The sequence below is a fragment of the Thunnus albacares genome, chromosome 2, assembly GCF_914725855.1.
Source record: "Thunnus albacares chromosome 2, fThuAlb1.1, whole genome shotgun sequence".
Lineage (NCBI taxonomy): Eukaryota > Metazoa > Chordata > Actinopteri > Scombriformes > Scombridae > Thunnus > Thunnus albacares.
Window position 1 is genome coordinate 22,120,931 of NC_058107.1, and position 27,279 is coordinate 22,148,209.

Below are 27,279 nucleotides of genomic sequence, written 5' to 3' on the forward strand. Positions count from 1 at the left end.
GGCACTGTCCATAGCGTTGAAAGGTACGCTTGGTACGTGTTCTAAGTGCTGAAATAACTGTCCCCCATTCTGATGAAAACACCTATGGTGTGTGCATAAGCTCATACATGTGCACATGCATGAACATGCGGTACACTTAAGGGTCTCGGTTTGGGGGTTTGAAAATATGGTCACCCTAATCTCTCCTCTTCTTTTGTTACACCCAGATGACAACAACAACAAACACACGAGGATACAACACCACATTGAAGCAGGGCCACTGTGAAATCACATGTTCCTCCTGAGTAAATCTGGGGAATTCTGCTCTCGTGTCTCAAATCAATGAGAAAGTGAAATGTTTTCCAACCGTAAATTGCATTCACTGTTGAACTTCAGTCGAGGAAGTTCAAGTTGTCCTCTCTGAATATGGGCACATTTTAAAGCCAATATTACAACAGTAGTTGGATGCAAAGTATGTGAACATTTTACGAATTTGGGTGCAAGAGTGTTTTTAAAACTTAAATTAAACTCTGACTTTTGTAATGGACAGCTGTAAACATTTTACAGAATGCTTCTTTGGTTTCAAAACATACAGAGCGCCATGCTGCTGGCACAGAGCCCCTTGCTTACTTCCATATAGTAGACCGACTCACTGCTCCTTCATAACATCTAATATGCGAGACCTACGCTACCTGAGGTCTAGTCTGACTAAATCCCAAAGAATGAAGAGACAAGGCAGACAGAGAAAAAAAACAGAAATGCTAAATGCTTGATAGTCTGCTGTCATGTTTTCGCTGCACTTTCCAGATATCACTTAGCAGTCAAACAGTATCTATGTTGCACAATAATGTGATTAGAGCCAATAATCAGAGTAAGGCATCACTCATTACTTGGTTTGCATGAGTTGCTGACAGTATAACACTGTAATACCCTAAGTCAGCAGCTTGCATGGCATGAACATTAACTTTTAAGGGGAAAGTGTGTTTTGTCCGGCATGATAAAATTAATGAAAAGCTACAGAATTTATGATACAAATATGCTCAAATAAGAAAAGAACAATGTTTTTCTTACATAATTACATCATAGACTCTTTTTTTACTTGTAATCTATAGCAGCTTGTTTTGTGTAAAAACTGCTTTTTTAAATGAAGAAAGTTCATATAAATTAAAAACTATAGTTTTTCGCCTAAATGTATTTAGAAGTAAACTAATCAGATATGTTGGGGACATACCAAAGCAAACCTACATACTGTAAATGCCACATATGTAAGGCCATGGAATCTGATACAGGCCCACAAATCACATTTTTTTTGGCCAGATAGTTAAAATACAACATACATCATTTCCTTAAAAGACAGACAGGACAGAGAGATAGATAGATACATACATAGATAGATAGACAGATATAAAGATTGACAAATAAAAAGCAGACAGCAGACACACAAGTAGACATAACAACACAGAGGGGTAATGAGAAGGGCACAGTAAGGGCAGAAACACACAAAACTAATTCATATGGGATGAAAACCAATCTTGAAGGAGAGCCACTTCACCTTGAGAAAGCCTTGTGGCAACATAGCATCCCACAGCCTCCAGATTATCCTTAATTTCCTGCAGCAGCAAGCTTGGCCATGGCACAGCTCAAACAAGTTTTCATTACTTAATTACATACCTACATTTGCAAAGGGTCAGGAAAAGGTTTGGAATCAGCCACTGAGATCTGCATGGCACTGTAGCATCTCTGCCAACCCAGATGCGAAGAAGAGCTACAGTAAACAAGTCACTGTGATTGGCATCCTAAAAGAAGTCTGTCTTACATTTTTAGCCATACGTATTCATTATATCAAATAATACTGTTTGATTTATCTTAGAGGTCATGTTTCCCTCACCAAGAATGAATGACATGCAAGTATTGATATGCATGTCAAAAGTAATACAAGTAATATGTGCTAAATCAACTGTCTCTATATAGTTACAACATAGTATAGTTGTGATGGAAGGTTTACAGAAGAGAAAAAATAGAAAAGAAACAACAGCACAGTGCAAATAATAGTAAGAAGCAGATACCCACTCAAACATATGTAACACTTCACACTTCTTGGAAATGTCTCAAAAACCCTCCACAGTGTGGGTATTTTAGAACAGGCTATTTTAGTAAGTCTTTTAAAGCATTCATTGTTTTACCAGCTGCATGTTGAATATTCCATTTATATTTTATTTGACATCCTTCACCTACCTCTGTTGAGTTTAAGTTCACCCAACAGAGCCCTGCACATTTCTCTGTGCCAGTCTGAACTTATTAAATCTTAAAAAAAGAATATTAAGTTTGGTTAAATGGATTGTTTTACTATTTTATGAGACTGTACCTCATTTCTAAGCAACTTCTTGCCAGTTTGTGGAATGACAAGATGTCAAACAACATATGTAGCTGAGTCAAGTTCCTGGCACCAAATTGTTAACATTTTTAGAGCATGTTATTGCTCATTGGCAAAGGAAAACATTCCCACTACATGAGCCAAGTATGAACAGAAGTTTGTGATCAAGGAAACCAACTGTGTAATCCTCCTTTTTACACCAAAGGCCTTTGTTCAAACCATGTTTCTCAAAACTAAGCTGACTTTTCTTAGACTCATTTACGCCAAGCCTCATGACTAATGGTATCCACGAGTCAAGATGTTTATACTTGGAAACAGGTAAGGCACCTTGTACCTTACACCTATAGACTTGTACTATTATTTGTCATTTTTGGCTGGACCGCAACAGCGGGGCCAACCCTACACATGCGGCTGTCTGTGAGTGAGTGAGTGAGTGATGAAGTTACGCCATTGGTCGGCCGGTCACTTGTTAGGGTTTCCCCATTGGCCGTTGCTCTTTCAAAATGATAAGTGCAAACAGTTTTCTATTATGTCATCAGGGGGTGTTTACAGCGCTTCCAGTCATAGCCCTATTTGCATGGGACTGGTATTACCTGGGGACTTCATATGATGTAGAAATTACATCATTCATTTGACAGAAATCTAACAATATATGGTGAATTTTAATTAAATATTTTAAAAAGGTACTTTCATTCAGTATGCACAAGGAAATTAATTAAATGAACCCCTTTATAAAATAAAATACTGTACACAAGTTAATACCATAATTTAGACTTGTTAGCTTTAATCATAATGTATGCCATTAATCAAAAAGTTTGTCCTTTGTACAGCAACCAGCAAAGATGACTAACCATTTATATGAACACTTAACCCACAAGTGTTGGGTTCTGCTGGTGCAGAAGTTGAATAACAATAATATTCTTTTTAATATTAATAATATTAATTTTGGTAATAAAATATGCATTTTATCTTTGCTGGGCATCAACAAAACATTGGTTAAATAAATCTACTGGCTGACCACTAATTCTCCATCATATGCTCCCTACTTTCCATCTCACACGTTCTCAGACAACAAAGGACAGCCTCGTTGGGTGGATTTTTTTTTTCCCCCCTTTCCCCCTCCAGGCGGCTGCAGGCCTCATAAATGGCTCCAGACGCAAGGACTCTGTCCACCATCTGACAATGATTAGGACATGGCCTCGCTGAATACGAGTAGAGCCTGCACACTCAATTGCTGCAACACACCTTTATATGCAGCAAAACTAAACATGCCACCCACCCACAAGTTTTTAGATTCGGGCTAGAGACGCCAATCAGCAGTGAAGTTATGTACTGTACTAGCGATTGCAAAATGATCAGATGTTCTTCATTTTCTTGTCAGGATACACAGCAGACGACATGTGTCAAATTAAACTTGGAAGGATGTTAAGGAGAAAATGGATTGGACAACTGGACTCAAAAATGTTCCGTTTTTGTACATCAGTTTCACACGCTTGTTTGGGTACTGACACTGCAATCACAACATGTTATACCTGAAACGCACTAGCTGGAGCAAAATCCATTTTTTTCAGTGTAGAAATGCTAAAGTCCATAGTTATGCTGTAGTTTACTGACACTAATGCATGAATAAAATCTAGTGAGGTTAAAGTGCTGCAGATGAGTACATAGAATTTTTTGGCATGTAATATGAGCACTTACAATATATCTTAAGCATAACTAGCATTCCTTGTCATGCACATAAAGCAGCCATATGATTTTTTTCTTTCTTTCTTTGTCTTTCTGTCTTTTTTCTCCATCTTTTTCTGTCTTCTTTTTTTCTCTTCTTTCAAATTTACACACGCACACCCATACACAGGGTCTCTTTCTCTTTCACTATGTCCCTCTCCTCCACCCAGACATCTGATAGTGATTAAAGCACAGCCTCAGAAACACAACTCACTTAACTCTCCACTATTAAGTGACTTGGTACCACTGACATAATTTGTTCATCTACATGTAGAATTAACTGACACACACACACACACACACACACACACACACACAAGCACAGGTCCCATGTGACTTTGCACAGGCCAAAAGACATGACACATGAACACACACACGCACACCTCAATCACGCAACCGCACGCACTCTCTCCCTCCCTCCCTCCACCCTTATGCCCCCATTTCAGGCAAGACCCTCATCCTGTCTACCCCCTCCTTCCATCTCCAGTCCCCTGGAACAGAACAGTCACGGCTGTGTGCACCGTTGATTAGCTAGAACCTGAACCCAGGGGCAACACTGGAAAGCTCAGTGTTCTTTATTGTGTTTCCTTTTCAGGGAAAGGGAGTCTCTGACAACTTGGCTTTCCCTGTGCTATTACCTTATCTTTTACTAATGTAACCCTAACATTGAGTCAACTTTCATTGTTACTAAGAAACCTTTTCTTTGACTTAACTGTCACCGAGATTCAAAAGAATAGAATAGAGTTGAAGAGATGAGAGGAGAACATGAAGCTTACAAGATATAAGCACATGTGTGGATGTGTGCAGTGGTCTGGGGTTGTAATTCTCGGGTTTGCAATGTGGTGACTTGCATGAATGCAGGCAAGGGTGTGTGTGTATGAGGTTATTTGTTATGGCTAATTCCTTAATCCCGCAACATGTGCCTGAAACCTGCACCAGATGCCTCTGAGGAGAATTTGCACACACAAGCACACACACGCAGACACATGCAGAGGAAAACACATTGCACTGCTGTCATTACTATTAATCCCCGTTCACTGTGTCTGCTGTAACTGGTAATGCAGGAACAGAGGACCTATGGAAAAAAGGTTTAGAGAACAAAAGATATTATAGTATTTGCCCTTGTCGGCCAGTAAGCTTTCAAGCTAACTGTGGTATGTTTTACAATGTTCATGACAACTCTTGTCATTTCAATTTTGGCTTAATGGTATCTTAAAGAAGGCAGACCCACAGAATCCTGCACACTGAATTGAGAAAAAGAAAACTTGCTGATGTCTGTCAGCCTCCTGATCTCTGTCTGCTTCTCTGTCTGCTGCTGATATAACTAAGCTGTCTGGCAGCTGTACAGTGATTCAAATAGTAGCTTCAATAGATACTTCTGTCATCCATTTACACAGAGAAGCTGGATAGTTGCAGTTTTTCCTTTTTCTAATGTTGTACTTTGTTTACCAATTCCTAGGGTTAAAAAAAAAAAAAAAAAAGTCTAGTCTATTTTGTCTATTAGCGTATCAGATTGGAATTTTATAAGTGACTAATTTGTTTTGCAATGCCTAGAAAACAATATGTAACACATTAAATACAGTTTGTGAAGAGCACTTTATTTTACGCAATTACAGAAGTATGAATGCTGATCTGTCTTATCCACACAGCTGCCATAGAGAAGGTTTTTCTTGGTGGCTCATCTGGCAAAAGCCCATACCACATGGCACTTTAAATAACATTTTAAGTCTGACTTTGGCTTTTAACCATCAGTCATTCTACCTTTTCCAGTGTCACTCCAATGTATGCTTATAGTAGAAAAGCCACAAGAATTATTAGCGATATTCCTTAAATTATAACATCTTGCTGCAAGGTAGGGGTGCAGGGTGGGTGTTGGGATTTTTCTTTTTTTTTTCCTACAGGAAGCTGAGTGGACATGGTTCAGGGGTTTTGGCTTGTAAAAACACTGCTCCCAGCATATCACATTGGATATAAAACTGGTGAGCATGTGGTGCAAATTTGTGTGTATGCACACACACACACACACACAGACACACACACCTGTCTGGTTACGAATTACGGATGCTGGTAGTATATATTATGTATAAGTGGTTTGTGAGCAGGAAAATACTCTATATGTGCATATGTGTGTATGTGAGCACCAAGAATGTCTCAAGAGAGATGAACAATTTTCTAATGTGAGCTATATGATATAAATAGAGCTGAATAATAAATATAAATAAATATATTCACAAGGATGTAATTCTTGATCACTTGATGAGTGACACTGCTTCCTGTATGAGGTCATCAGCTTGATGGTGATTGGCTGGGAACCTACAGGGGCCTGTTAGGGACATCTGCTCTCTCTTGGACTCTGTTACTCTCGATTTCGTCCTCATTTTGGATCTCGCTGTCTCCCTGATCTGGCAGAGCTGATTCAGTGTTGGGCATCTGGTCAGTGCTGTGACTTTATATCACCTAATTAAATCTGCAAACAACAGCCCTCCTCCTATCTGGCATAATGTGATCTACAACTTTTACAAACCTCTTCATCACATTTCTGCCATCTACCTCCTGTGACTGGTCACTGATTAAAGAAACTATACAGTTGACTTCATAATAAATATCCTGCTCATGTTCAAGTCACCAACAGATGTCCGTGATCAGCATATTCCCCGCTGGCTGCACCTATCAATAAGATGATTCAATAAGCAATACACTGTTGCACAGTATGCTGCACAAAGACTCCCACAGGCCTACTTCACATTGTAATTGCCTTGTGAGATGGATATGTATAAATCCACCGGACATGTAAGTGAAGAAACAGGCCCCCTCAAGATTTGATTTCATATGCATCAGATTCAATATCTAAGGGACAAAATTAGATTTGGTATCAATCAGATTTAATTACCCTGGAATAATGACTTTTGAGAACACATTGACGAGCGCATCATGAAATTTATGTCTCATGGGAAGGTGGTGCCTGCGCAGGCAATGTGGATGCAATTTAAGGAGGGTATCAATGATGTGACACAAGACAGGGCATCTGCAGCAGCACATTTGCTACTTATCTGTGTAGGTCAGTGGAGGGCTTTTAGAAAGACACAGACAAGGAAAAGAGACAGAGAGAAAGAGAATAATAACAACTAGTGGCTTCTGAGTTTGATTATACACATTATACCCCAACCTTTGCCAAAGACACATCTGCACAAATCAAAGAAAGCTATTTATCATTCCAGACCTCGATGCGTGTGTGCAGAGAACTATAGGACAAGAGCCAGAAAGACTACGTAGGTGAAAGAGAGGGAGAAAGACAAAGAAGTTGAAACAGAGAGCTACATACCACAGAATGGTGCAGATAATACCTTGAACTATATAGTTGCATTTTCTTCCTCCACTTAAAAGGTTCTATATGTAAGAATCAGAAATTCCTTCTCATTAGTGACACCAATGGCTGTTAAGTGAGCTGCAGTCAGCATCCTGTTGCCCGTGCTCGTGCTCCTGCGTGTACTCGCACTCCGTCAGCATGAGCGAGCAGCGGCGCAAAACTGTTGCAGGTAATGTCTTTTTCCTTGCTTGCACTTCTTATAGTAACATAAAAGATCTCTAACGTTTTGTTTTGCGCTGTGTTTCAGCAAAGCTTCTCTCATTCTCAGTCAATGGAGTCAGGGTTGTTTAATACCCACACCCACCCAGCCCGTTATGAGAGCCAATTCGCACCGCCCAGTCCGCAATAATAAACGTTAATCAACCACCTGAACCTGACCCGCAAACCCCCAACTGAGGCAGCGAGCCATCTCATCCCCCCCAAAAAACAAAGGTACTGTCAGAAACAGTGATAGCTATCATGGTTAGGCGGCTCGCCACCAGCCAACCTGGTGGATAACAGAGTTGGAAAGCTAATATCTGCAGGGTCTTTCTAGCCAGATGAGTTAGCACAATTTTTGTTATGGTGGGCGCTGGTTGTTGATGTTAGTGGGAGAGAGCCAAGGCACTTGGGAATGCACAAAAACATCACCGGTTGGTTCATCAGTTGGATTTTCGCAGAAAATTGGCTCGATTCCTTCACATAGAAATCAGTCCACGAGCTGATACAGGCAACCGAAAAAGTCGTGGAAAGTCTCATTTTTTAAGTTACATTACAACCCGTTCACTCGGGGGCAATAAAAAAACAATTAATACAGGTAATCTGCTTCACAATTCTTACATGCAGTTTAGCCCGATTAATAAGATTCTTTCTGGCTGTTTGCCTCAGTTGGTCTGACCGACTGCCTGTGAGTCATCAACTTGTCTGTATGTCTGTTTACCTAATTTACACCTTTACAATGGGTGTCTGGATACAAAAGCTGGGTCAGATTAAAAGCTCCTGTGTGTATAGTTGGTAAGATTTTGCCTACTTTGTTGTCACGATGTTGAAAAGTGCAGCAAAACACAGAAATGCTCATGTGCTTCACAAAGCCTGTCTTTAAAAACAGGAAGTCAAAGTTTTCCATCTCAGTCTGACCTTTAACCTCAAAGGCATTCTTAGAAAATGATAACTGGCAAGGCCACATCTTGAAGTAGCCTATTTTTTCTTAGTCTGTCTCTCTCCCTCTGCATATATTAAAAATGAAAACTGATATCTGATTCAGCCTAAGTTTTATTAAAACTCCAAATAAAATGGATATCCAGACCACCAATTCTGCAAGTGGTGGCCCTGATAAAATCTGAGCAGTGAGGGAACGTCTATACCAAGAGTTGAAGGCCTGAAACTTAACAATGACACTTTCTCTTAGGCAAATATTTCTCCCGTCACTGATGGAATGGCACCTCAAAAGGAGGCACCATGAAAATTGGGGGTCTCGAGTTTGGGGGGCAGGAGGGATGAAATTATCTCAAAGTGGATCCAGATGGTTATCTTTTTTTTCCCCTCAGTGCCCCACTCATCACTTCTCTTGTTTTCTTTTTTTTTCTTTGAGTGAACTACAGGACTACAGAACTACAGGACTACAGGACAATTGTGGTCTACAGAATAAAGAACATCCTGCTTTTCAGTTCAAAGCAAAACTGCAAGTTAAAGCATCTTCAGGGATGTTTGTATGAACCATTAACCATGTGTATTTGGATTTTAGTCATTAGAAAATGTACATTGTAATGCGTAGGAGAAGTGAATAAAAGCTAGCAAGAGAGAAAATTACAGAGGTGAACAATTTAAGCACATTGCTCGTACATAAGAAAAAAGAAACAGAGAAAAAGCAACCAAGGAGTGGTTGAGCTGTGCGACCTGTGTGAATTAGAGAGCACTGGGAGAAAATAGCCAAATCATGAGATCAGAAGCTGGCTGGTAGTATGTTTTAACATCCGCCCTGTGGGACACAGGCCTAAACTGATTCTGTAGGCTATTAGTTGAGCTAATAAATCATAATTTAAACATGTTTTATACTATTAACCTATGCTGCAGCATTGTATCCAGCAGCTTTACTTTAGCCACAAAGTTCCGCAGAGCCTCACAGTAATTTGCTGATTACTATGATCTTTCTTTGTGTCTTCAATAAATAGAGGAGCTGGAACGTTTCAAGTATTGTTTCGCAAAAGGTGCGGATGCCAACTACTTCGTCACATCGTTCAAAGGAAGGAAAAAGGGGAACACCGGGGGAAGGAGTGGCTGAACAGTTTGCTCTGTGTGAATTATAGAGCACAGGGACAGAATAACTCCATCATGAGATCAGGAGCATTGGTGTGTTTAAATGTTCACCCTGAGGGGGAGCAGGGGAGTAATGAGGCTGAAGATTAGGATAATGAGACTGTGTGGCTGGATGATCTGGTTCTGAAAAGGCTGATAAGCACAAACGTGAACATCAATGCACCCTAGATATGCATTACATACATGCAGGCTTACGCAACCACACGTAAACACACCCCTCTGACTTCTACTCACTCTATCTCACTACAGTACGGTACATTTCATGCAAATTTGTCGCTCACCACAGACACGTCATAGCACTTGCACCTCCTTCACCTATGCAGTCATACAAACAGATACAGAAACACCAACTTTATCATCTTAATAGGCTACGGATACACACAGTAAACTGTTCAACCACGCTCACTGTCCCACTTCTTCACCTCAGTGACTATGCCTCTATCTCTTCCTCATCACTCATCTACAACAGCTGCATTCAACCCAGTAGGCAAATTTCCAGTCAGATCATATCTTGTTTCTGCAGCTCATGCCCTGCACCAGCATGTCTTTTTTTTGTAAACTAGAGGGGTTTTAAAACAAATGTATACAGCAATGGCAGAGGTACAGAGGTAAATATTTTACCTGAAAAAAGAGCCCTGATTCATCATGTCAACTACTTGGCCACAAATCAAGGAATTCTTTAAACTGAAAGTTAGGTTAGGTAAGTTAGGTGGTTGGTGGCACTTCAATACAGTGTTGAGAAGATACTGGATACTTGGCCACCACACTGTATATTCATAAATGCATTGAGAATGACAATTTTAGAAATTAGAAATTTTAATGTCATAATGTTTTAGTATAAAACATTATTAAAAGAAGAAATATATTGGGAGTACCCTCATCCATTGCATTCATACAATGATTTTAGACTTCAGGAACACATGGACACACAGGAAAATGTGTGTGTGAGGTTTTTTTCATAAAAAATAGTCGTTTTTAAACTTTTAATTTTTTCCTCTGAGCTAAAAGACATTACCTGAAATACTAAGAGATCTGTATGTATATCTGAGATGTGTATGATCTATAGTTAAAGTTAAAGCAGTTCGTGCTTGAGTGTTGAGGTCTGTGAATGAGCGTACATCTGTCAGTGCAGACTTGTTTGAACATATCAAAGCAGCACAGGCAATAGATCACAATTTCCATCTAAAAAGTCGAGCGTCAAACTTTTAACTCATCCCAGCTTTAGAGGACAACAGAGGAAGACCCGATGGGATCCATGTGTGTGAAGACAAAGATCACACACACGTAATCTTGCTTGCTCAATCACTGGTTTTAATTTACTGTCCCGACTGTAGTTTGCATGCTGAAATTAATTTCTCATTAATAAGCCAGGAAAATCTTCAGAGCAGAACACAGCTCACAGTGAAGACATTCAAGTAAAGCATTTATTGGACGTTTTTTGGGTTTCTGATTGAGTCTTTTGTGAAGAAAAGTATATAAAAACTATTATTGTGAGAGATAGTATCACCTTAGGGGAAAATGTGAGTGGAGAAAATAATAACTCACCTCCCTTGATAAATCTGAACAAATCCATTTCTGCTGTGTGACATGTGAGAACCAGGAAGCCTGTCTGGCAGACAGACAGCTCTGTCCTTACCATACTGATGACCACCTCAAGTGTTGCTGAAAATTGGCTTTGTAAGAAAATCTAGAGGTGGAACTTGATTGTTTTTTTGGTTTGCTTCCACCCTGGGCCTTACTTTTCCTGTTTGTTTGTCATGATCAACATTGAGTGTCCAAAATTTGAGGTGTGCTATTACACATGTTACATTCAGAATGCAAAAGCACCCTGTTCTTGATATTAAATTCATTAAGGTTACATTCACACTAAATCCGGCAATCCGGCTCTACGACGCAGGAGGTTACAATGGTGGGGGCATGTTGCTTGAGGTACCGGTGAAACAATGAAATATGATCCAGGAAGTCGGGTTAGAGTTACAGATTAATGCATTTCAGGACTTATTAGAAGCCAAAACACTGCGCAGCGGTTTGTGAAACCCACAGACAGGATTTAACAACTCTGGAAAGTTTTCACAGTGGCAACTGTTTTATCTTTCTTCACGATATCATGAGATAAACAGCCGAATTTGTCTTTAATGTTACAAAGTAATCCACCAAGAATGTGCACTTGCATGTACTGTATGTGATTGGCCACCACGGCATGACATCAGGTTGTGTTTTGGCAAAAGTTGAGTCTGGTTCAACTTCTTGCTTCACGGCCGCTGTGGGTTTTTGACCCTACGTGGTCCATGCAGTGTACTGCCTCCATTCAAATGAATGGAAGGACTGCCGTTTTTTTATGTACCTTCCCGCAGGGTTGTGCAGAGGTTTAGTTGTGTTTATTTTTGCTTTAGAACGTAACTGCCATAAAACAATCAGAAAATAACATTCTATTTCTCTCATTCACTGGCTTTGTTCTTGCTGTAAAGTCACTCTCTCTGTTCATTCACTCTCTAGCTCACTCAACCACAGTTGATGTCGCTTGCTCTTCTCTCAGCTCACTCACACTCCCTTTCTCTTTTTCTCTGTTTTTTTTTTTTTTTAAAAATGAGTCAGGAAGTCGACAGCAAAGCCTAACTTTACTTTTATGGTTATAAAACAAAGAGAAATGTCCTCCCCTCAGCCTAGTAACATCTTCGACATCCCTCAGGGCAGAGTTGTACAGTTCTGCTACATGGTAAACATTAACAAGGTTCTTCTTCCCCGCGGGTGTTTTTGGTCTGATCGCCGGCTTACGTGATTGGCCGCTGTAGAGTGACATCGGGTTGCATTTCGGCAAAAGTTGATTCTGGTTCAACTTCTTCCCGCATGGCTGGTTTTTTGCTGGTCCCCACTCCTGCAGCCTAAATGCACTATCCCCATTCAAAAGAATGGAAGGACTGGCATTTTTCCTGCATTGCCTGATTTGGTGTGAAAGCAGCCAAATGTAAATGATTTTGGATGTGCCATTCTACTGTGCAAAATGTCAACTAAGTTTTCAAGCTGAAGCAATGAAGGCCTGTTCCTCTGTTTCTTCTAATTTGGCTTGGCAGAAATCTGGCAACCAGTTAAGTAAACAAGGAGGTGTGTACATAACACTAAACAGTATCAGATGTACTACTAAAACTACTACTTTTTCCTGCACTTGTTTGAAACATGGCTTACAAGAAAAAAAAATGGCATTTATAATATGCATTTTTGTGTAATTCTACTACCTCTTTCTGAATGCAGAAGTGAATTTGTGTACAATATGTATCTTAAGCAGTCCACCTCTACCTTTAGATCCCATTTTTTCTTTCTTGGGCCTCAATTTGGACTACTTGAATTTCTTGGTTGTACTAAATGTTCCAATTTAAAGAATGTTTTCTGGGAACATACCTAAATACTAAACTGTGTACCTAAGGCTGTGTTCAGACTGTCATCACATTCAGCAATGTGATGACATCCGGCAAGGTCTTGCGGCAGAGTCTTTGGAATTTATCATTTTAAAAGAGGTTAGAAAGTGGTCTAAATCTACATTTGGACATTTTAAGCCACAGTTTTACTTTTTACAAAAGGGTCCTGGTTAGGTGAAGAGTTGGGGGCAGTTTTAGCAGTTTGGGTAAACCTCAAACTTGTACCACATACAAGGTAAGCAATACCTTATCCCAAGCTGTTGCTGCATTTCAAAGCCAGAAAGCTGAAGCATGTTGGCAAAACCTACAGGCTGTTTATTATCTCAGCATGAGCTTTGAGGGTTTTTGAAGTTAATACTATGATTCTGTGTTTTGGAATTCAGGTAAAGATTAATGTTGGAACGTTTCTATAAATCACATTGACACTGTAATTAAGAAAGAGAGTTAGATGTTTGGGGCGTTAGATGTTTGCCCGGGGTTCTTATCTCTTTTTGATTGTTATCAACTCCATCTAAGTTGAGGAAATTGGAAATTAGAGAAGCACAACTCTGGCAAACTGTTCTCAGGTTCACATGAACTATTGAATTATTTTTGCCCTCTTTATAATCTCTGCCTTGCTCTCTTTCTAATTGTTGTTTAAATCAGTTTTCTCTAGGTACCTGCACAAATGTAATGGCTGTAATTGGATTCAGGTGCTTAAGGCGTTTACAGTTTTCTAAGTAAAACTTCCCCCTATGATGAGTGGAGATGCATGAGAGGCAGTGGGTTCTGACAAGCGTACATCATGGTATCAGATGAAAAAAAAAAGTTTTTGAAAATCTGCAGATTTTCAGTGAGAACAAAAACCAAAAAGGTCTGAAATGTGCTGAAAATATGCATGCAATATAGTTTGATACTTTTAAAAATTATGCCACCATTGCTCATTGTTTAACCATTTCTTTAAATAGCCTAAACCCTGTTATTGCATCCAGTTCAGCTTCCTCTGTGATCATTTTAATAGTTAAACAACACTGGAGGTGTCCATATAGTCAAATAATTTGGAAAAATGTGTGTGTGTTATCCATTTTTTTTCCCTCATATATACCATGACCTTACTCCAATTAAGCTAATCAGACTTTTACATAACATTGGATATAGACTGAATATTCATCTATCAGGCCTTTGTGCATGTAAAGGTACCCTTTGACTATATTCTGTCAGTCTTTCCCTCTTTGTGTTCCACTCATCTTTTTGTCTAGACGGACAGAAATTGAGTTTGTTTTTGGCAAATTTGCTATTCTTGGTGTGGAGATTAAGCCCAAGCAATGTGATCTGAATTTCCAACAGTCAGTATCAGACACCTCGTCTCACATCACGAGGTGTCTGAAACCATTAAATGTCTCAACTGCACTCTCTCTCTCTCTTTCTCTCTCTCTCTCTCACACACACACACACACACACGCGCTCACACACACACATTCATGAATGCCTACTGAGAAAGAAAAGAAAATGAGGGAAGCGTTCTGTTTACAGCTGCTATGTGAAACTCAATTACACAGCCAATTGAGAATGTGGCTGTTTCTCAGATTTGCATGATGTGTTCCTGACCTAAGTAAGATTGCTGTTCCCAGTGAAGCCTCAACAACTGCATACACTTACTGTACGAGATTGACAGACAAGGAAAACAGTGCACACACACACACACACACACACACACACACACATCTGGACCTCTGCTTCTCTCATTCATATTTGCTGAGTGTTTTCCTTCGTGGTCCCCCGGCGTCACTGCCCCCGGACCCTTCAGATGAGGTGAGGTAAGATTTGGAGCTACAATATTATGCCATCTGGATATACATTCACACATGCTTGCTTATATGCACACACAGACACACATACAGATATACTCTTGTCATAACGCACACTGACAAACACCTGGACCTAGTTACTGGACTAAGAGTTGAATACTATGTGCATGCCTGTGTGTATGTGTGTGTATAAGTGGGGCGTATGGGAAATACTGGGTTGTAGGTTATTCAGTGCTGGAGGCTGTGTTGGGGTTCATTCAATTTTTTTTCTCTGCTTTGTGAGCCCTCGAAGAAGCTCATTTCACCAAGTCTCAAAATTAAAGGTAGGAGTTGCTACTATAAAATGTACACCCATTGTGTGTGTGTGTGTGTGTGTGGTGAGGGACAGGGGGGTTTGCATACAACTAACTAACCCCCATAGGATTTACTGGAGGAGTCAGAATTGATATTTTCAATTGAAACAATTTGTAAAAAGACATTTTATGGATACCTTTCAAACTAAAGTTTTATTTGATGCTTGGAAGGAAAACATAATCAAGGCAGTGTCAAAGTTTGCGGTATGTCTGTGTTTCTATGGTTGTGTAAGTTAATGTTACTATAATGGTTGTGACCCATCATGTGTGTGCTGATCTCTACAAAAACAGGTGAGATGAACCACATTTACCCACCAATGTAAAATCACTTTCATGCATCATTTTAAAAGCTTTTTGACTGATGTGTTTTGATCAATTTAGTCTTTTGATGGTGGATTTTGCTGTTGTTTTGTGGATGTGTCTTTTTTGACTACAGCTGGCATTGTTATAATCATTATTATTATTATTATTATTATTATTATTATTATTATTATTATTATTATTAGATATGCTTCCCTCTGGTATTCTAAATGACCAACAATCACCAAAACTTAAACATTACGTACAGTATGAAAACAAAGACTAACCTTACTGCCATTGTCAAATTTAGAGTGCTTGCTAACTTTGGAACTTTTTACTATTGCATAACATTTTTACAGCCAAAACATGTTACAGTGTGTTTAAACTCGGGGATATATTAGTAGCCTGGTTAGTGGCCCGGCTTAAAAGAACAGAACTGACAAATGTGGTCTCAGAAGCACTATACTAATGAATTTATTTCACTATGACAGATAGTTGTCCTATTCTGTCTTGAATAGGAATGCCTATTTCTGTTTGAGATGGGTCAGTCTCCTCTTTGAAAACTATACAGATCAAGCAAAAGTCCAAGGAAAACACAACGCTGCGGAGAGAATAATGTAAACATCGCTAATACAAAGCTGTGAGCAAACCATAAACACTTGTAGGACTTCTTCTTGTAGGACACTTCTCTCACATCACTCAAACTTTTCGGTTACACTCGCATAAACGCAGCAAGCTTCATCTCAAACAGTCTAAAAATGAGTCAATCACACGTGCAAGCAACGGACATGTCAACACCATCAGCAAACAAAAAGAGCGACGTACGTCTGTCAAACTTTCTGAGGTGCGACTTAAACAACAAGACACACCAAAAACGACGTCAAAACTGTGCGTAAATGTCACCCACCTCGAGCTGATGTGAATGCTCACCTTCACTTTCTTATTTCGAGGGAGAAGCTGGAAAAGTTGCTGAGAACTCGGTACTCCTGGAACAGATGCGAGTTCAGTGCCTGCTCTCACCGCCGGAGTAGTGGCTTTTCTCTCTCTCTCTCTCTCTCTCTCTCTCTCGCTCTCTTTCTCACTCTCTCTCTTTGCCGCTTTCCCTCTCCTCACACTTTACACACACACACACTTTACACATACACACACACGCACACACGCACGCACGCACACACAGAACTCACACATGCAAACCACTCTGCTCCTCTTAAAGTCACTCAGCTGTATGAGGGGTGATTAATGCCACAGAGAAGGAGTGCATTAGCGGTGAGTTTTAGTGTGAAAGGATTCCACAACGCACTCTTCTACTTGGTGTCTAATAAATAATGAAAAAGTAAATAGCATTACTGCCTCTTTACTAACTGGAAGTCAATGACAAAAAGACAAAAACAAACTATGGACAGAAAGCAGACACATTCTATGCTTGGTAAAATTAAATGAAGGGTTATAGTCAGTGTTTTCCAGAAGGCAACACAAGCTCAAGTCTCGAAAAACAGATAAATAATCAACCATTACTTTATAGCATCTCTAATACTGAAGTGAATGATGTAACACATAAATAAATCAGTTAAAATCTGATGTCCAGCATCTCTGTCCTGATCAGTGCAGCTGTTTTTAGTGCATAAAATATTACACATGCAGTTTTGTATGTATTGGCTGTGGGCTGTTTTCATATTGTATTGTTTTGTGTGCCTTCTTGTGTGGATTTGATGTTGGATAGATCAGTCTGAGCAACCAGTACTGGTCGGTGCAGTATTGGCTACCAGTCCACAAAGAAGTTATTTGACAAGAACGGCCTTCTCCTGCATGTGTGAGCACAACATGCCAGAGATCACTTGAGTTCAGCAGGCTGACAGTCATCATTGCTGTGCATCAAAGCTGATTATCCCACCGTCTGTCCATCAGCCCGAAAGCCACACTGTAATTTGAACACTGATTACAGTTTGTTTTCTTTGATTACATCATGATAAAAAGTGATCCTTTATTAAATATTCCAGCAGAGCAAACTAATCCCCCCTCACAATTTTTTATGTGGATGTTTCTTCCAGGAAAAGTTATTTTGAAAATAGCTGCTACTTGAAATGTCTCACCAGATGTGTGGTTATTTTCAGTTTTTAGTCTTTGAAATTGCTAGAACGTTTCCTGACTTTCCACTCTAATTTGATGGGAAAGTACACTTCTGCTCCATATAACTACCCCTCATACGCACTAGTCACATTTTCTTTCTCTACTGTACAGTTCTTTACTGCATTCACACTAGTCTGTTTGTGCATGTGTGTAAAACAGCTTGGGTTAATGAAGACAACCACTGTTGTCTGAAGGATGTGGAAAGGCTGAGTGGTGTTGTCTCACTGATGAAAAGAGAAATTGTTTCCAAAGACTAATTTCCTCTAGAGTGGATTTGACCCAAATAGGCACTTTATGGTTTTAATAGATACTAACATGTTGTCACCCATGTCCTCGTTATACCATGTTCACACTCTCTCTTTTCTTATCCACTTCACTTCTCTATCTCCTCCTCCTTTGACTTTCCTCAGCATACAGTCGAAGAGACATGCATTGACATCTGGATTTCACACTGCTTATGTCAGACTCTTCTGTACTATCATGTGGTTTATCAAGCAATAATACTGGAAGTTTGGCATGGAGAGATAGTATTACACTGACAGAAAAGAAAACAAACATAACACATGATATTTGTATTGGGTGTTTAAAAGTATAGTATATCCTTTATTTAACAACTCAGATCAACTTTAATAGTTCCTAGTTTTTTAAGTGAGAATTAAGCCAGAATGAAAAGTAAATACTGCCAAATCAACAGAATGGGACAGTTTGTGGACAGTTAAGTGAGACACTTGAAACACATAAGAAATTACGCCCCATCCAATCCCTGAATATCACAAACCCAGGTGCCCAGACAGCATACATAATGTCAGATAAGACATTTCTTTTCCCTAAACAAGATAAAATATACAGAGTTTACTACAGAAGGATGAGTATCCATATTTGCTATTTAAAGGCAGAAAGAGCTACTCCCTTTAATGGAGTATGTGGAGGATTGAATCAACCAGAAATTAATGCAACTATTAAAAATACAAAATAAATATATATAATAACATTAGGTAAAATAAATAAAAATATGATTCATTAAACTATATGGCACTCATTATAGAAAACACATTTCTGCTGATGCTATGCATTTGTCTAGATATGCTAGTCTCATGCCCTATTACCAGCTTGTTTCACTAAGGAGATGCAAATGGTTTGAATGAAACAGTCTTTTTATCATAGTAAAGAGAAATACATAAATATACAAATATTGGATTTATATTTGTTATGTTTGTATACGTTCATTTATTTTGTATGCATATTTATTTATTTCATTTATATTCAGGGCTAATTCTGTCCTCCATAAAATCAAGACCACTTCTCTTTCTCTGTCTCTCTTTCTTAAGTGCCTCACTGCCTCCAAATCCATATTAAATGTGACCTTGTCACTGTAACCAGGCAGTTTCACACAACAAATAGAAAATAAAATACATAGAATTCATTTATAAAATACAAAGTTCAAAATAATTCAAAGCACTGATCAAAAGAATCAGCTTTCACCATCACCACACACACACAGCCCCACCTGCATTAAAAGAACTAGTAAAAGCACAGCAGATCTATTCTGGAAATGTTTTGATGCAGACTGTGATGTTTTAATGGCTGACATCATACAGTTTTACCTAATATGGACAGCAAAGGAAAAGGCCAGATCCGTGTTGGCCAAAATGAGAAAGAAAATCTTAAATTTAGAAACCTTATAAGTAAATATTCCATTAACTTCTGAGTATGAATATATATTTTCACACATTTGTGTTACTGTCTAATTGCAAAATAGAAATGAGAGATGTGTAATTTTGCAGGTTACCCCAGCCACTTTGTACACTAACTTAAAACAGAAAATCTCATGATGTCACCACTGTCATGCCTCTGAGAAACTCTGAAATTAAGAAAAAAAGACTGGCATCACAAAATTCTGTTTATCTGCAAGTGTACATCCACCTCCGTCTGGTAGTACACCGTTGTTTTAGTAAGACTGTTTAACTTTTGGATGCATGAGTGCATAAAACTTTGGTGAAAATTGTCATCCTTTAAGAAAATTTGAGCATTTTTTGGTACAAATTGGTAAAAACTGAAAACAAGGCTTAACTGCAATAAATGTTGCTGCTTCGAGTAAGAATCACAACATTAGGTAATGTATTCTTAAACAATGTTACAATGGAATTGGGACAAGACAAAGTTCACTTTTTCACCTGCAGGAGCCACCACCATGCTGGTACAAGTATTGCTTGAGTTTTATTGTTGCATGAACTAACTATTATTGAGAGGCCTCCCCACTACAGCAAAAGAGAAAATAAAGAGTCCAACAATTATATTTTCAGTGTGTTAGCATGTTTCTTGCAAAGAGGTTTGTCTTTCTTTGAGAAGAACGTCTGGCCTTCCAGAGTGGTGCAGCACACCTAAAAAAAGCCAAAAGACACACAAACATGAACACAAACAGAGAGAAAGGTTACAGAGGTGAAGTTGTAAAACTTTATTGGGATAATTCATTTTGTCTGAAAAAAATAATTGTGAGAGACCACTCATCTGCTCCCCATTATGTTTTTCCATTACTCACACATCATTATTAAAAGAGAAAGAAAAACAACTGGCTGATTTGTACAAAGGGATTGATATAAGCTGAACACTGTAGTAATTAATACAAGATTTAAAAAAGACACTACTTGCTTTGTGTAACCTTACTGGATGATAATATTTGGAATATAACAGCCACCAAATCCAGAAATGATTAAAGACACAAGTATCATTCACTAAAGATAACATTAAAGTGTTGTTTTTGCCAACTGGACAGGAAAGTTGAAAAATAGCTAAAATAGTTCTTAATCAGATAAAGTGAATTGTAAAGGGTGTCCTTCTGTTTGAAATCCCTCTCACTCAATTGTTAATTGGTGGGAATGGGATTACGAGCAAGTGCCCTGTGATGGAGTGGATTGTATGTCTGTATCTATGGCCTTCACTTACAGCACAGACAAAGCAGGTGTCATGCCAGGTGTAACCGAGGGCCTCCAGGAACTTGTCTCCAGCCTCGATGGGGAACTCACAACCATGGCAGCCAGTCCCAAACAAATTGTAGAAGTCTTTCAGAGAAAAAGATTGCATACATCAAATAAACCGACCATGATGGCCAGACCCGATTCAATTTTAGTAGTCTACACAGAGATAATAAAGCACCTTGTTCACAGTATGGTTCTCCATCCTCCAGGTGGAAGGTGTTGTTTCTGATCGGCTGCTGACAGGAAGCGCACAGAAAGCAGTAGACATGCCACGTCTGTTTGAGGGCGTTTATCACCTCCTAGGTGCAAATGCAAACAAAGTGGTTAGATAGAGCACCATACACTTTGTCAGGAGCATTGGTATCTGTGTGTGTGCCAGTGACAGTAACTGGAAAATTAGATCCACTCCTCCAGAAAGTGGAAAGGATACAGTGACTTTTGGAGGGATTATGTTACCTTGCTTACTGGGTCGTTTTTTGTAACATTGCTCAACAAAAGTCATCAATTTCTAATTATCAATCCCTATTTGATCAGAATAATCAAGTGTTACATGTGTCAGGAATGCAGTCTTTCATACAGTGTGCTATTTTCTCATGTCACACTTAAATGTTATATTTGTTCTTCTGGGACCGCATGACCCAGCTTAAAATAGACATACTGCTTTCCCACCCTTAAACTGTGAGAACAAGACAGGGCAGGGAATCAATGGAAAGTTGGTGGGCCGGAGTAAAATGAAGGATTAGGAGAGAGGGAGTGAGAAAACAGGTTAATAAGAAGCAGTAAGCTGGTTGAAGATGTGTGAGAAATAGAGGGTTGAAAGGGATTGAGCCTAAAGAGGTTAGAACACGTGAGGGATGAATGTCAGAGCTGTTATAAGATCACAGATCTCAGCTTCCTAACACTCTAGGTTCAAGCTACACCTGCAGCCTCTAGGCCACTAAGCCGAATTCTCCTAACACCCAACATATACTGCATTCCTTAGTTTCAGTGGTGGTCACTATAGAAATTCCCTAAACCTGCAGCTTTCCTGCCTCAGTCACCTACACTTGCCTGCATCTTTGAGGTTAGAACTACAGTGGCAGCAACTTGATGATGGCTACACATACATTTTATGCCAGTTTGTTATTTGTCTCAATTTGATAACAATAGCTCCTTACAAACAATACAGATTATAAAGCAGTATGAAAAAATGGAGTGGCCATGATAATCTGAGCTCACTCTGATATTTATCCAGGCTTGGCAGCCATTAGTGCCTACAAGCACTCTTATCCATAATACTACAAGTGACACAGGTTAGGAGGTAATTATCGGGTCAGGGCAGCCAGCTACTGGGCAACAATGCACATACATGAGTCGAGTTCAAATGTTGTGTCAACTGCCATTGTAACCCAGTAAGAAGTGGGATGTTTTAATTACAATAATAAAAAACCACTTAGTTTTAATGTTTAAAACTGTAGTTTTATTAAAAGTCAAGTATCTTACATTTGGGAGGTCCATATCATCATGTTTATCTGGTGTTGGCTTTTAAGCAATTTTATGCTTCCATTTTCCCATTTCAGAGTGGAAAAGTGACTATAAATTACACTGACTAAATGGTCCGTCTAGTTGCTGTTAGACAGTCTCTCATCTTTGTAGAGACCAAGATGTACTGTAATTTTGCAAATTGTTTAGTCTTTCCAAAGCATGGTTATAGTTAGGCAAAAGGGAAGGCAAAAACAGGAAAAAGAAGAGTCGGCAACAAGCTTTGACTAACAGACAGAAACTCCATAAAGTAGAGAAAAGTCAGAAATTGATATGTGTGACAGGTTTGCACTGAATACCACAGAGGAGTACTATCACTTTTGGTCTTCAAACAAAAACCAACAGGCACACAAAGTTCAGCTTTACAGTAAGTGACTGTAACTACCTTAAAATCTTCATATGCTTAAATATAACAAGACAAGACTAGCAGAACTTTCATTACCATTACCGTTCTCTGCATCCATAATTCAAGTTTATTGTTTTTGTTCATAATCTTTTCAGGTACAGAATGCAATAAAACTACCCTCACTAAGTTAATGAATCTCAGAATCCCATCAGACATTCTGCTGAAAAAAAAAACCCAACCCAATAATGTCCTGACATCAAGTTGATCACACCTTAACACCAGCACACACAAACACACACACACACACCCTATTGCTCCATTTCTCACCTTACACACTAACTCACCCCCAGTATCTTGGTTTGGCAGCGGCTGCACGATGGAGCGAAGAAATCTTCATAGCAGTGTTCACAGTAGACAGATCCCTGTTCCTCAACAAAGCCTATATCTGCCAGGGACGTACGGCAGTGGAAACAGTTAAATTCCTCCTTATGCCATGATTTCCCCATTGCTACCAAAAATGGCCCCCTAAAAGAAAAAAAAAGACAGGCAAAGACAATATGAGAATGACTGTATTGACATAAATGAACACATATACAAGAGACAGAGGCAAACTATTTTATTTACTTGTGTTATCATGAGATTGATTACAGAAGGGTACCCAGTCATAAATGCAAAGTACCACACAGCTCACCAGAGCAGAGATGAGGGAAGTTCATAAAGTGAAAGCCCTCTAATGTCATTGTCAGGCCTTTAAACAGCCACTAGGGGGCAGATAGGCTTACAATAAAGGAATAAAGAATAAATGACAATGTGGCTGACTTATTTCTGTGTGACTGCTAAAAGTTCTCTTGGTAACATCACATACAAGTTCTTTCCTGCTGCTCATTTCTTCTTCTACAGAATACTGAATACAGTAATTTGTAATTATTAGGATTTACCTATTTAGAGGTAAACAGTAGGGCACTGTTGAAGGTAGATGATATTGATTTTGTGATTTAAGAGTTATCAAGTTGATTATTTTCAGTATTGATTAATATTGGTTATTCATCAATTAATTACTTATTCTATACTATGTCTGAAAATAGTGAAAAATGGCCATTACCCAGAGCCCTATGGTCACACAATCAAATTGGTGGTTTTGTGCACTGAACAGTCCAAGATGAACACTCCAAAGGTTTTATATTTACAATGTTTTTGTCAACTTTGTCAATCAACTAATCAATTAATAATTTACATTTAGAAATCCAAAGGTCCTCTGTAACCATCATCCTCTGCTTCCACTCATACAGCACTTCAACCCTGTCCACCCTGATGATTAGGTAAAGTGGGAAAACTACAGAGACCAATTTACTTGACACAATGGCAGTGCTTATCTGAGCCTACTCTGATAGTGGCATAAGCTCTGGCAGCCATTAGCATGTGAGCAACCCTATCCTTAGTGATATGTAATGTAAGGTGACACAAGTTGGGAGATAACACTTGTTAAAGGGCAATCAGCTACTTGGCAAGAAGATGGGTAGACAGCGGGGAGGATAAGGAGAGATTCCATAATGATGACTGGATTTCAGAAAAAAAAATCATTTTACCTTTTATAGGACAATTATAAAAGGACCTTTAAGACTTTTTGTAGATGGAAAATTAAATTCATGTAACCTGTTTAGACAATCTGGAGGAAATCATCACAAAACGTGTTAACAGAAAATCAAAAACGGCCCTGTCGTTTATGTTTTGTACGCCAAATCAAACTCCACATCTTATACCACTAACATCCACTTACAGATCAGATTCTCTATTGTCAATCCTAACTTTATCCTAACTTTAAATGGGTGACTGAATAACTGACCCAACTGGAAAAACAAGGGTTGGTATCACAAACACGTGTGCAACAGTGTGTCTATGTATATATGCAACATCTCTCTACAATAAGATCTACTGCAAGAGCAACTTAATTCCCCTTACCCTTATCTACATTACAGTCAAATCTTTGTAGTTCTACAGTTTCATACACAGATTACTTACTCGAGATGGTTTCAAGTTAATTATTTTAAGAGCGTAATTGGGACACTGAATAATTGAGGAGTAGACGTATTTTCCATTTCCCATTGTCTGTTTGCTTGAGTACAAGTGCGCTGCCAACCTGAAGAGATTTTTTTTTTTTATTATCCTAGTACAAGCAGAGTATGAGCAAGATATGATGAGGAACTTGGCCATGACATGCTTTCTCTTTCCTTGTGATATAGCCCATGGATAGTTTATTCATAATATCCCCATTCTGCTGTCAAGAGCGACGTGACCACAATGATCACTATATAGAATTCTAATTGTGTTGTCAAGTTAAAACCGGTAAAATTAAAATATCAAACAGACTCCAAATTAGTATGTACAGAGATTCTTAAGTCATTTTTATGATGATAAATTACCTTATTAACCATATTTCATTATATTAATTTATTGACTGTGTTCAATTAAATATTCAGCAGACCAGTTTTCCCTCACCTAATGACCATGTTGCAGTGGGCACACATGGGCGTGCGAGTCCCAGCAGGGATGTGTTCTGCCATTTGGACCAGAGAGTCCTCATCTTTAGGGTGGGGCTGAGGCGCAGGTCGGGCTGGGACAGGACCCCTTGGAACACTAGCACTTCCATTACCCTTCATACCAAACGACGGTGTGATTAAACCAGTCCGTGGACGGAGCCCTGTGGGAGGTGAAGGCCAAATTGGTTAGGCAACAGAAATGCAAAAGGAAAGAGTAATAGATAGAAACTCAAAAAAGTGAGGACTTGCAACATCACAAAGGATGCATGTGTATGTGTGTGTGTCTGTGTTTTCTTCCCAGGTGTGTATTTGACCTCTACCCTCTTTGTCTATACACCCAGCAGGTGTCATGGCGGTGCATGCAGCTGGCTGACTACTGTTGTCACAACCTTGGATTCACCACATCAATCTTCAGCAACGCACAGAATCTTTCACTCCACTTTCGACACATTCCTATGGCATATGTGCATGCATACACATGACCAAACGCACACAACCACATACACACACACATAGACCACCAAGACATTCCCACAGCTAAAACCCAGACACCTGGCTAAACATGTAGCTTAGCCTTTGATCTCCACGTGGTGGATGGAGAAGTGTTTTTGTATGTATGTGCATGGTGAGACAACAGCCACCTTTGGAGCTTGGCTTTACAATTACATGTCATGTTGTTAAGTATCTGTCTTTGGGCAGGGGGTGAGCTGTTTTTACATTTGATGTTAGCTATCAGGGCATTAATTTAAACCCTCATCATATAAAAAGATGGCTTAAATTGAAGCTTGGGTTCGACAGATGGAGGCAGCTTGCAGATGCCATAGATACAAACCTATAAGACTGCTTAAACCAGGATTCCTTGCAAAGAAAAAAAAAAGTGTCACTAATGTGTTAGTTGTAATTAAAAGTCATCTTAGGGTCAAACAATTTTACATGGTTTGACTTATCAACCTGTTAGGGAAGCTGCCATTGATTACAGCAACATGCACCTCATAAGGTTGTGTTCAAATATGAAGCTCATTCAGGAATGGGGGGGAGCAGTTAGTTGTGTGTGTGTGTGCTCACGTTTTCAAATTTCAACACCATGTCAATTTGTTTTACAATGTGCATTTGCAACAAGGTTGTGAAGGCCTTGCTAGCTCAGCTGCAGCTCAGCATTCAAAATGGGTCAGTGGCTCACTGCTGCTGGGGTGCTATACGGCTGGTAGTATATTTTCATGATCCCTGGTCCCTGGGTGAGTGACTACATTTACGATTTTTGTTGAGCGGCAGTTACATAAGGAAAAGAAATGGAGGAGTAGACTTGGTCTAAAAGACTGGATGGTAATAAAAGCTGCAGCATAGGCTGGTTATGTTCATATAGAAGAAAACTTGCTTGAAAATAAACAGACAAATAATTATATAGATATTCATTTTAAGTAAATAGATGATAAATAGGATAATGCGCTGAAAAAACATTCAAACTTGGAATTTCTGGGCCGAGTGCAGACGGAGCACGGGTATTATACTGCGGCTCTGTGGCATACCCTTAAAACTTTATTCATAACTCCTGACAGGTCCCTTCAGTAAATATTATCTTTCTGACAGAGTAGTACTGCTACACGTGTGACTGAGCAAGGCAGCACAGAAAGAGCCGGGCGTTCTCGCCTGCTTAATGGGCTTCCACAGAGGAAAAAGACGAGAAAAGAAAAAGAAAGTCTGAAATGACCTATTTCACAACATATGTCACGCTACAACCATGGAAAATAAGCCTCTTTCCCTTGCTAACTGGCTGCAACAACATTCAGTCCAACAGCAGTAAATCAGTTTTACACTTTGCCAGGATTTGGAACCAAACATTTTTTTTGTATGAGAAAAAATAACACTTTTTAACTGTAGGGGGGGATATATTCATCAATAAAAGTACATACTTGAAAGAAGATTGTGTTTAATTTCTAAATGAGAGTTTATTTTGAGCAATATATTTGGGGGAGTCTACATTTTGAGTATGCATGTGTTCCCCGTGACTTATTCTAAGAAAACAGCTCAGGCACCCACTCCGCTAGTTAATTTAGTGAAAAAACACCACAACATGCCTACAGTAAAAAGAAAAACCCTCACACACAGGCACACATATATACTTTTGTTGGATTTGGCAGCATATTTAATGAACTATTCCACAGATTTTATGCAGTAATTGG

General features: G+C 39.1%; 2 protein-coding genes across 18 annotated transcripts in view; both read right to left on the reverse strand.

Annotated features, from left to right (window-relative positions):
• Positions 1–16,673, reverse strand: part of bmpr1ba (bone morphogenetic protein receptor, type IBa) — a 72,209-nt gene extending 55,536 nt beyond the window's left edge. For 3 of the 6 annotated variants that reach the window (XM_044373133.1, XM_044373119.1, XM_044373128.1), the window contains exon 1: positions 16,524–16,673. The gene's annotated coding sequence lies outside the window, so the exon portion shown is untranslated. Of the gene's footprint in view, positions 1–16,500 lie in introns of all 6 variants that reach the window. The other 3 variants (XM_044373098.1, XM_044373103.1, XM_044373111.1) reach the window with 2 other exon arrangements.
• A 1,700-nt stretch (positions 16,674–18,373) lies between these two features.
• The window catches only part of pdlim5a (PDZ and LIM domain 5a), a 64,400-nt gene continuing 55,494 nt past the window's right edge, over positions 18,374–27,279 (reverse strand). For all 12 annotated transcript variants that reach the window (XM_044373217.1, XM_044373210.1, XM_044373198.1 and 9 more), the window contains 5 exons: positions 25,059–25,260; positions 22,907–23,087; positions 20,874–20,994; positions 20,664–20,779; positions 18,374–20,101 (listed from right to left, as the gene is read on the reverse strand). In XM_044373217.1, the coding sequence (XP_044229152.1) occupies positions 20,012–20,101; positions 20,664–20,779; positions 20,874–20,994; positions 22,907–23,087; positions 25,059–25,260 (710 nt within the window). In that variant the 3' untranslated portion in view covers positions 18,374–20,011. The remainder of the gene's footprint in view (positions 20,102–20,663; positions 20,780–20,873; positions 20,995–22,906; positions 23,088–25,058; positions 25,261–27,279) is intronic.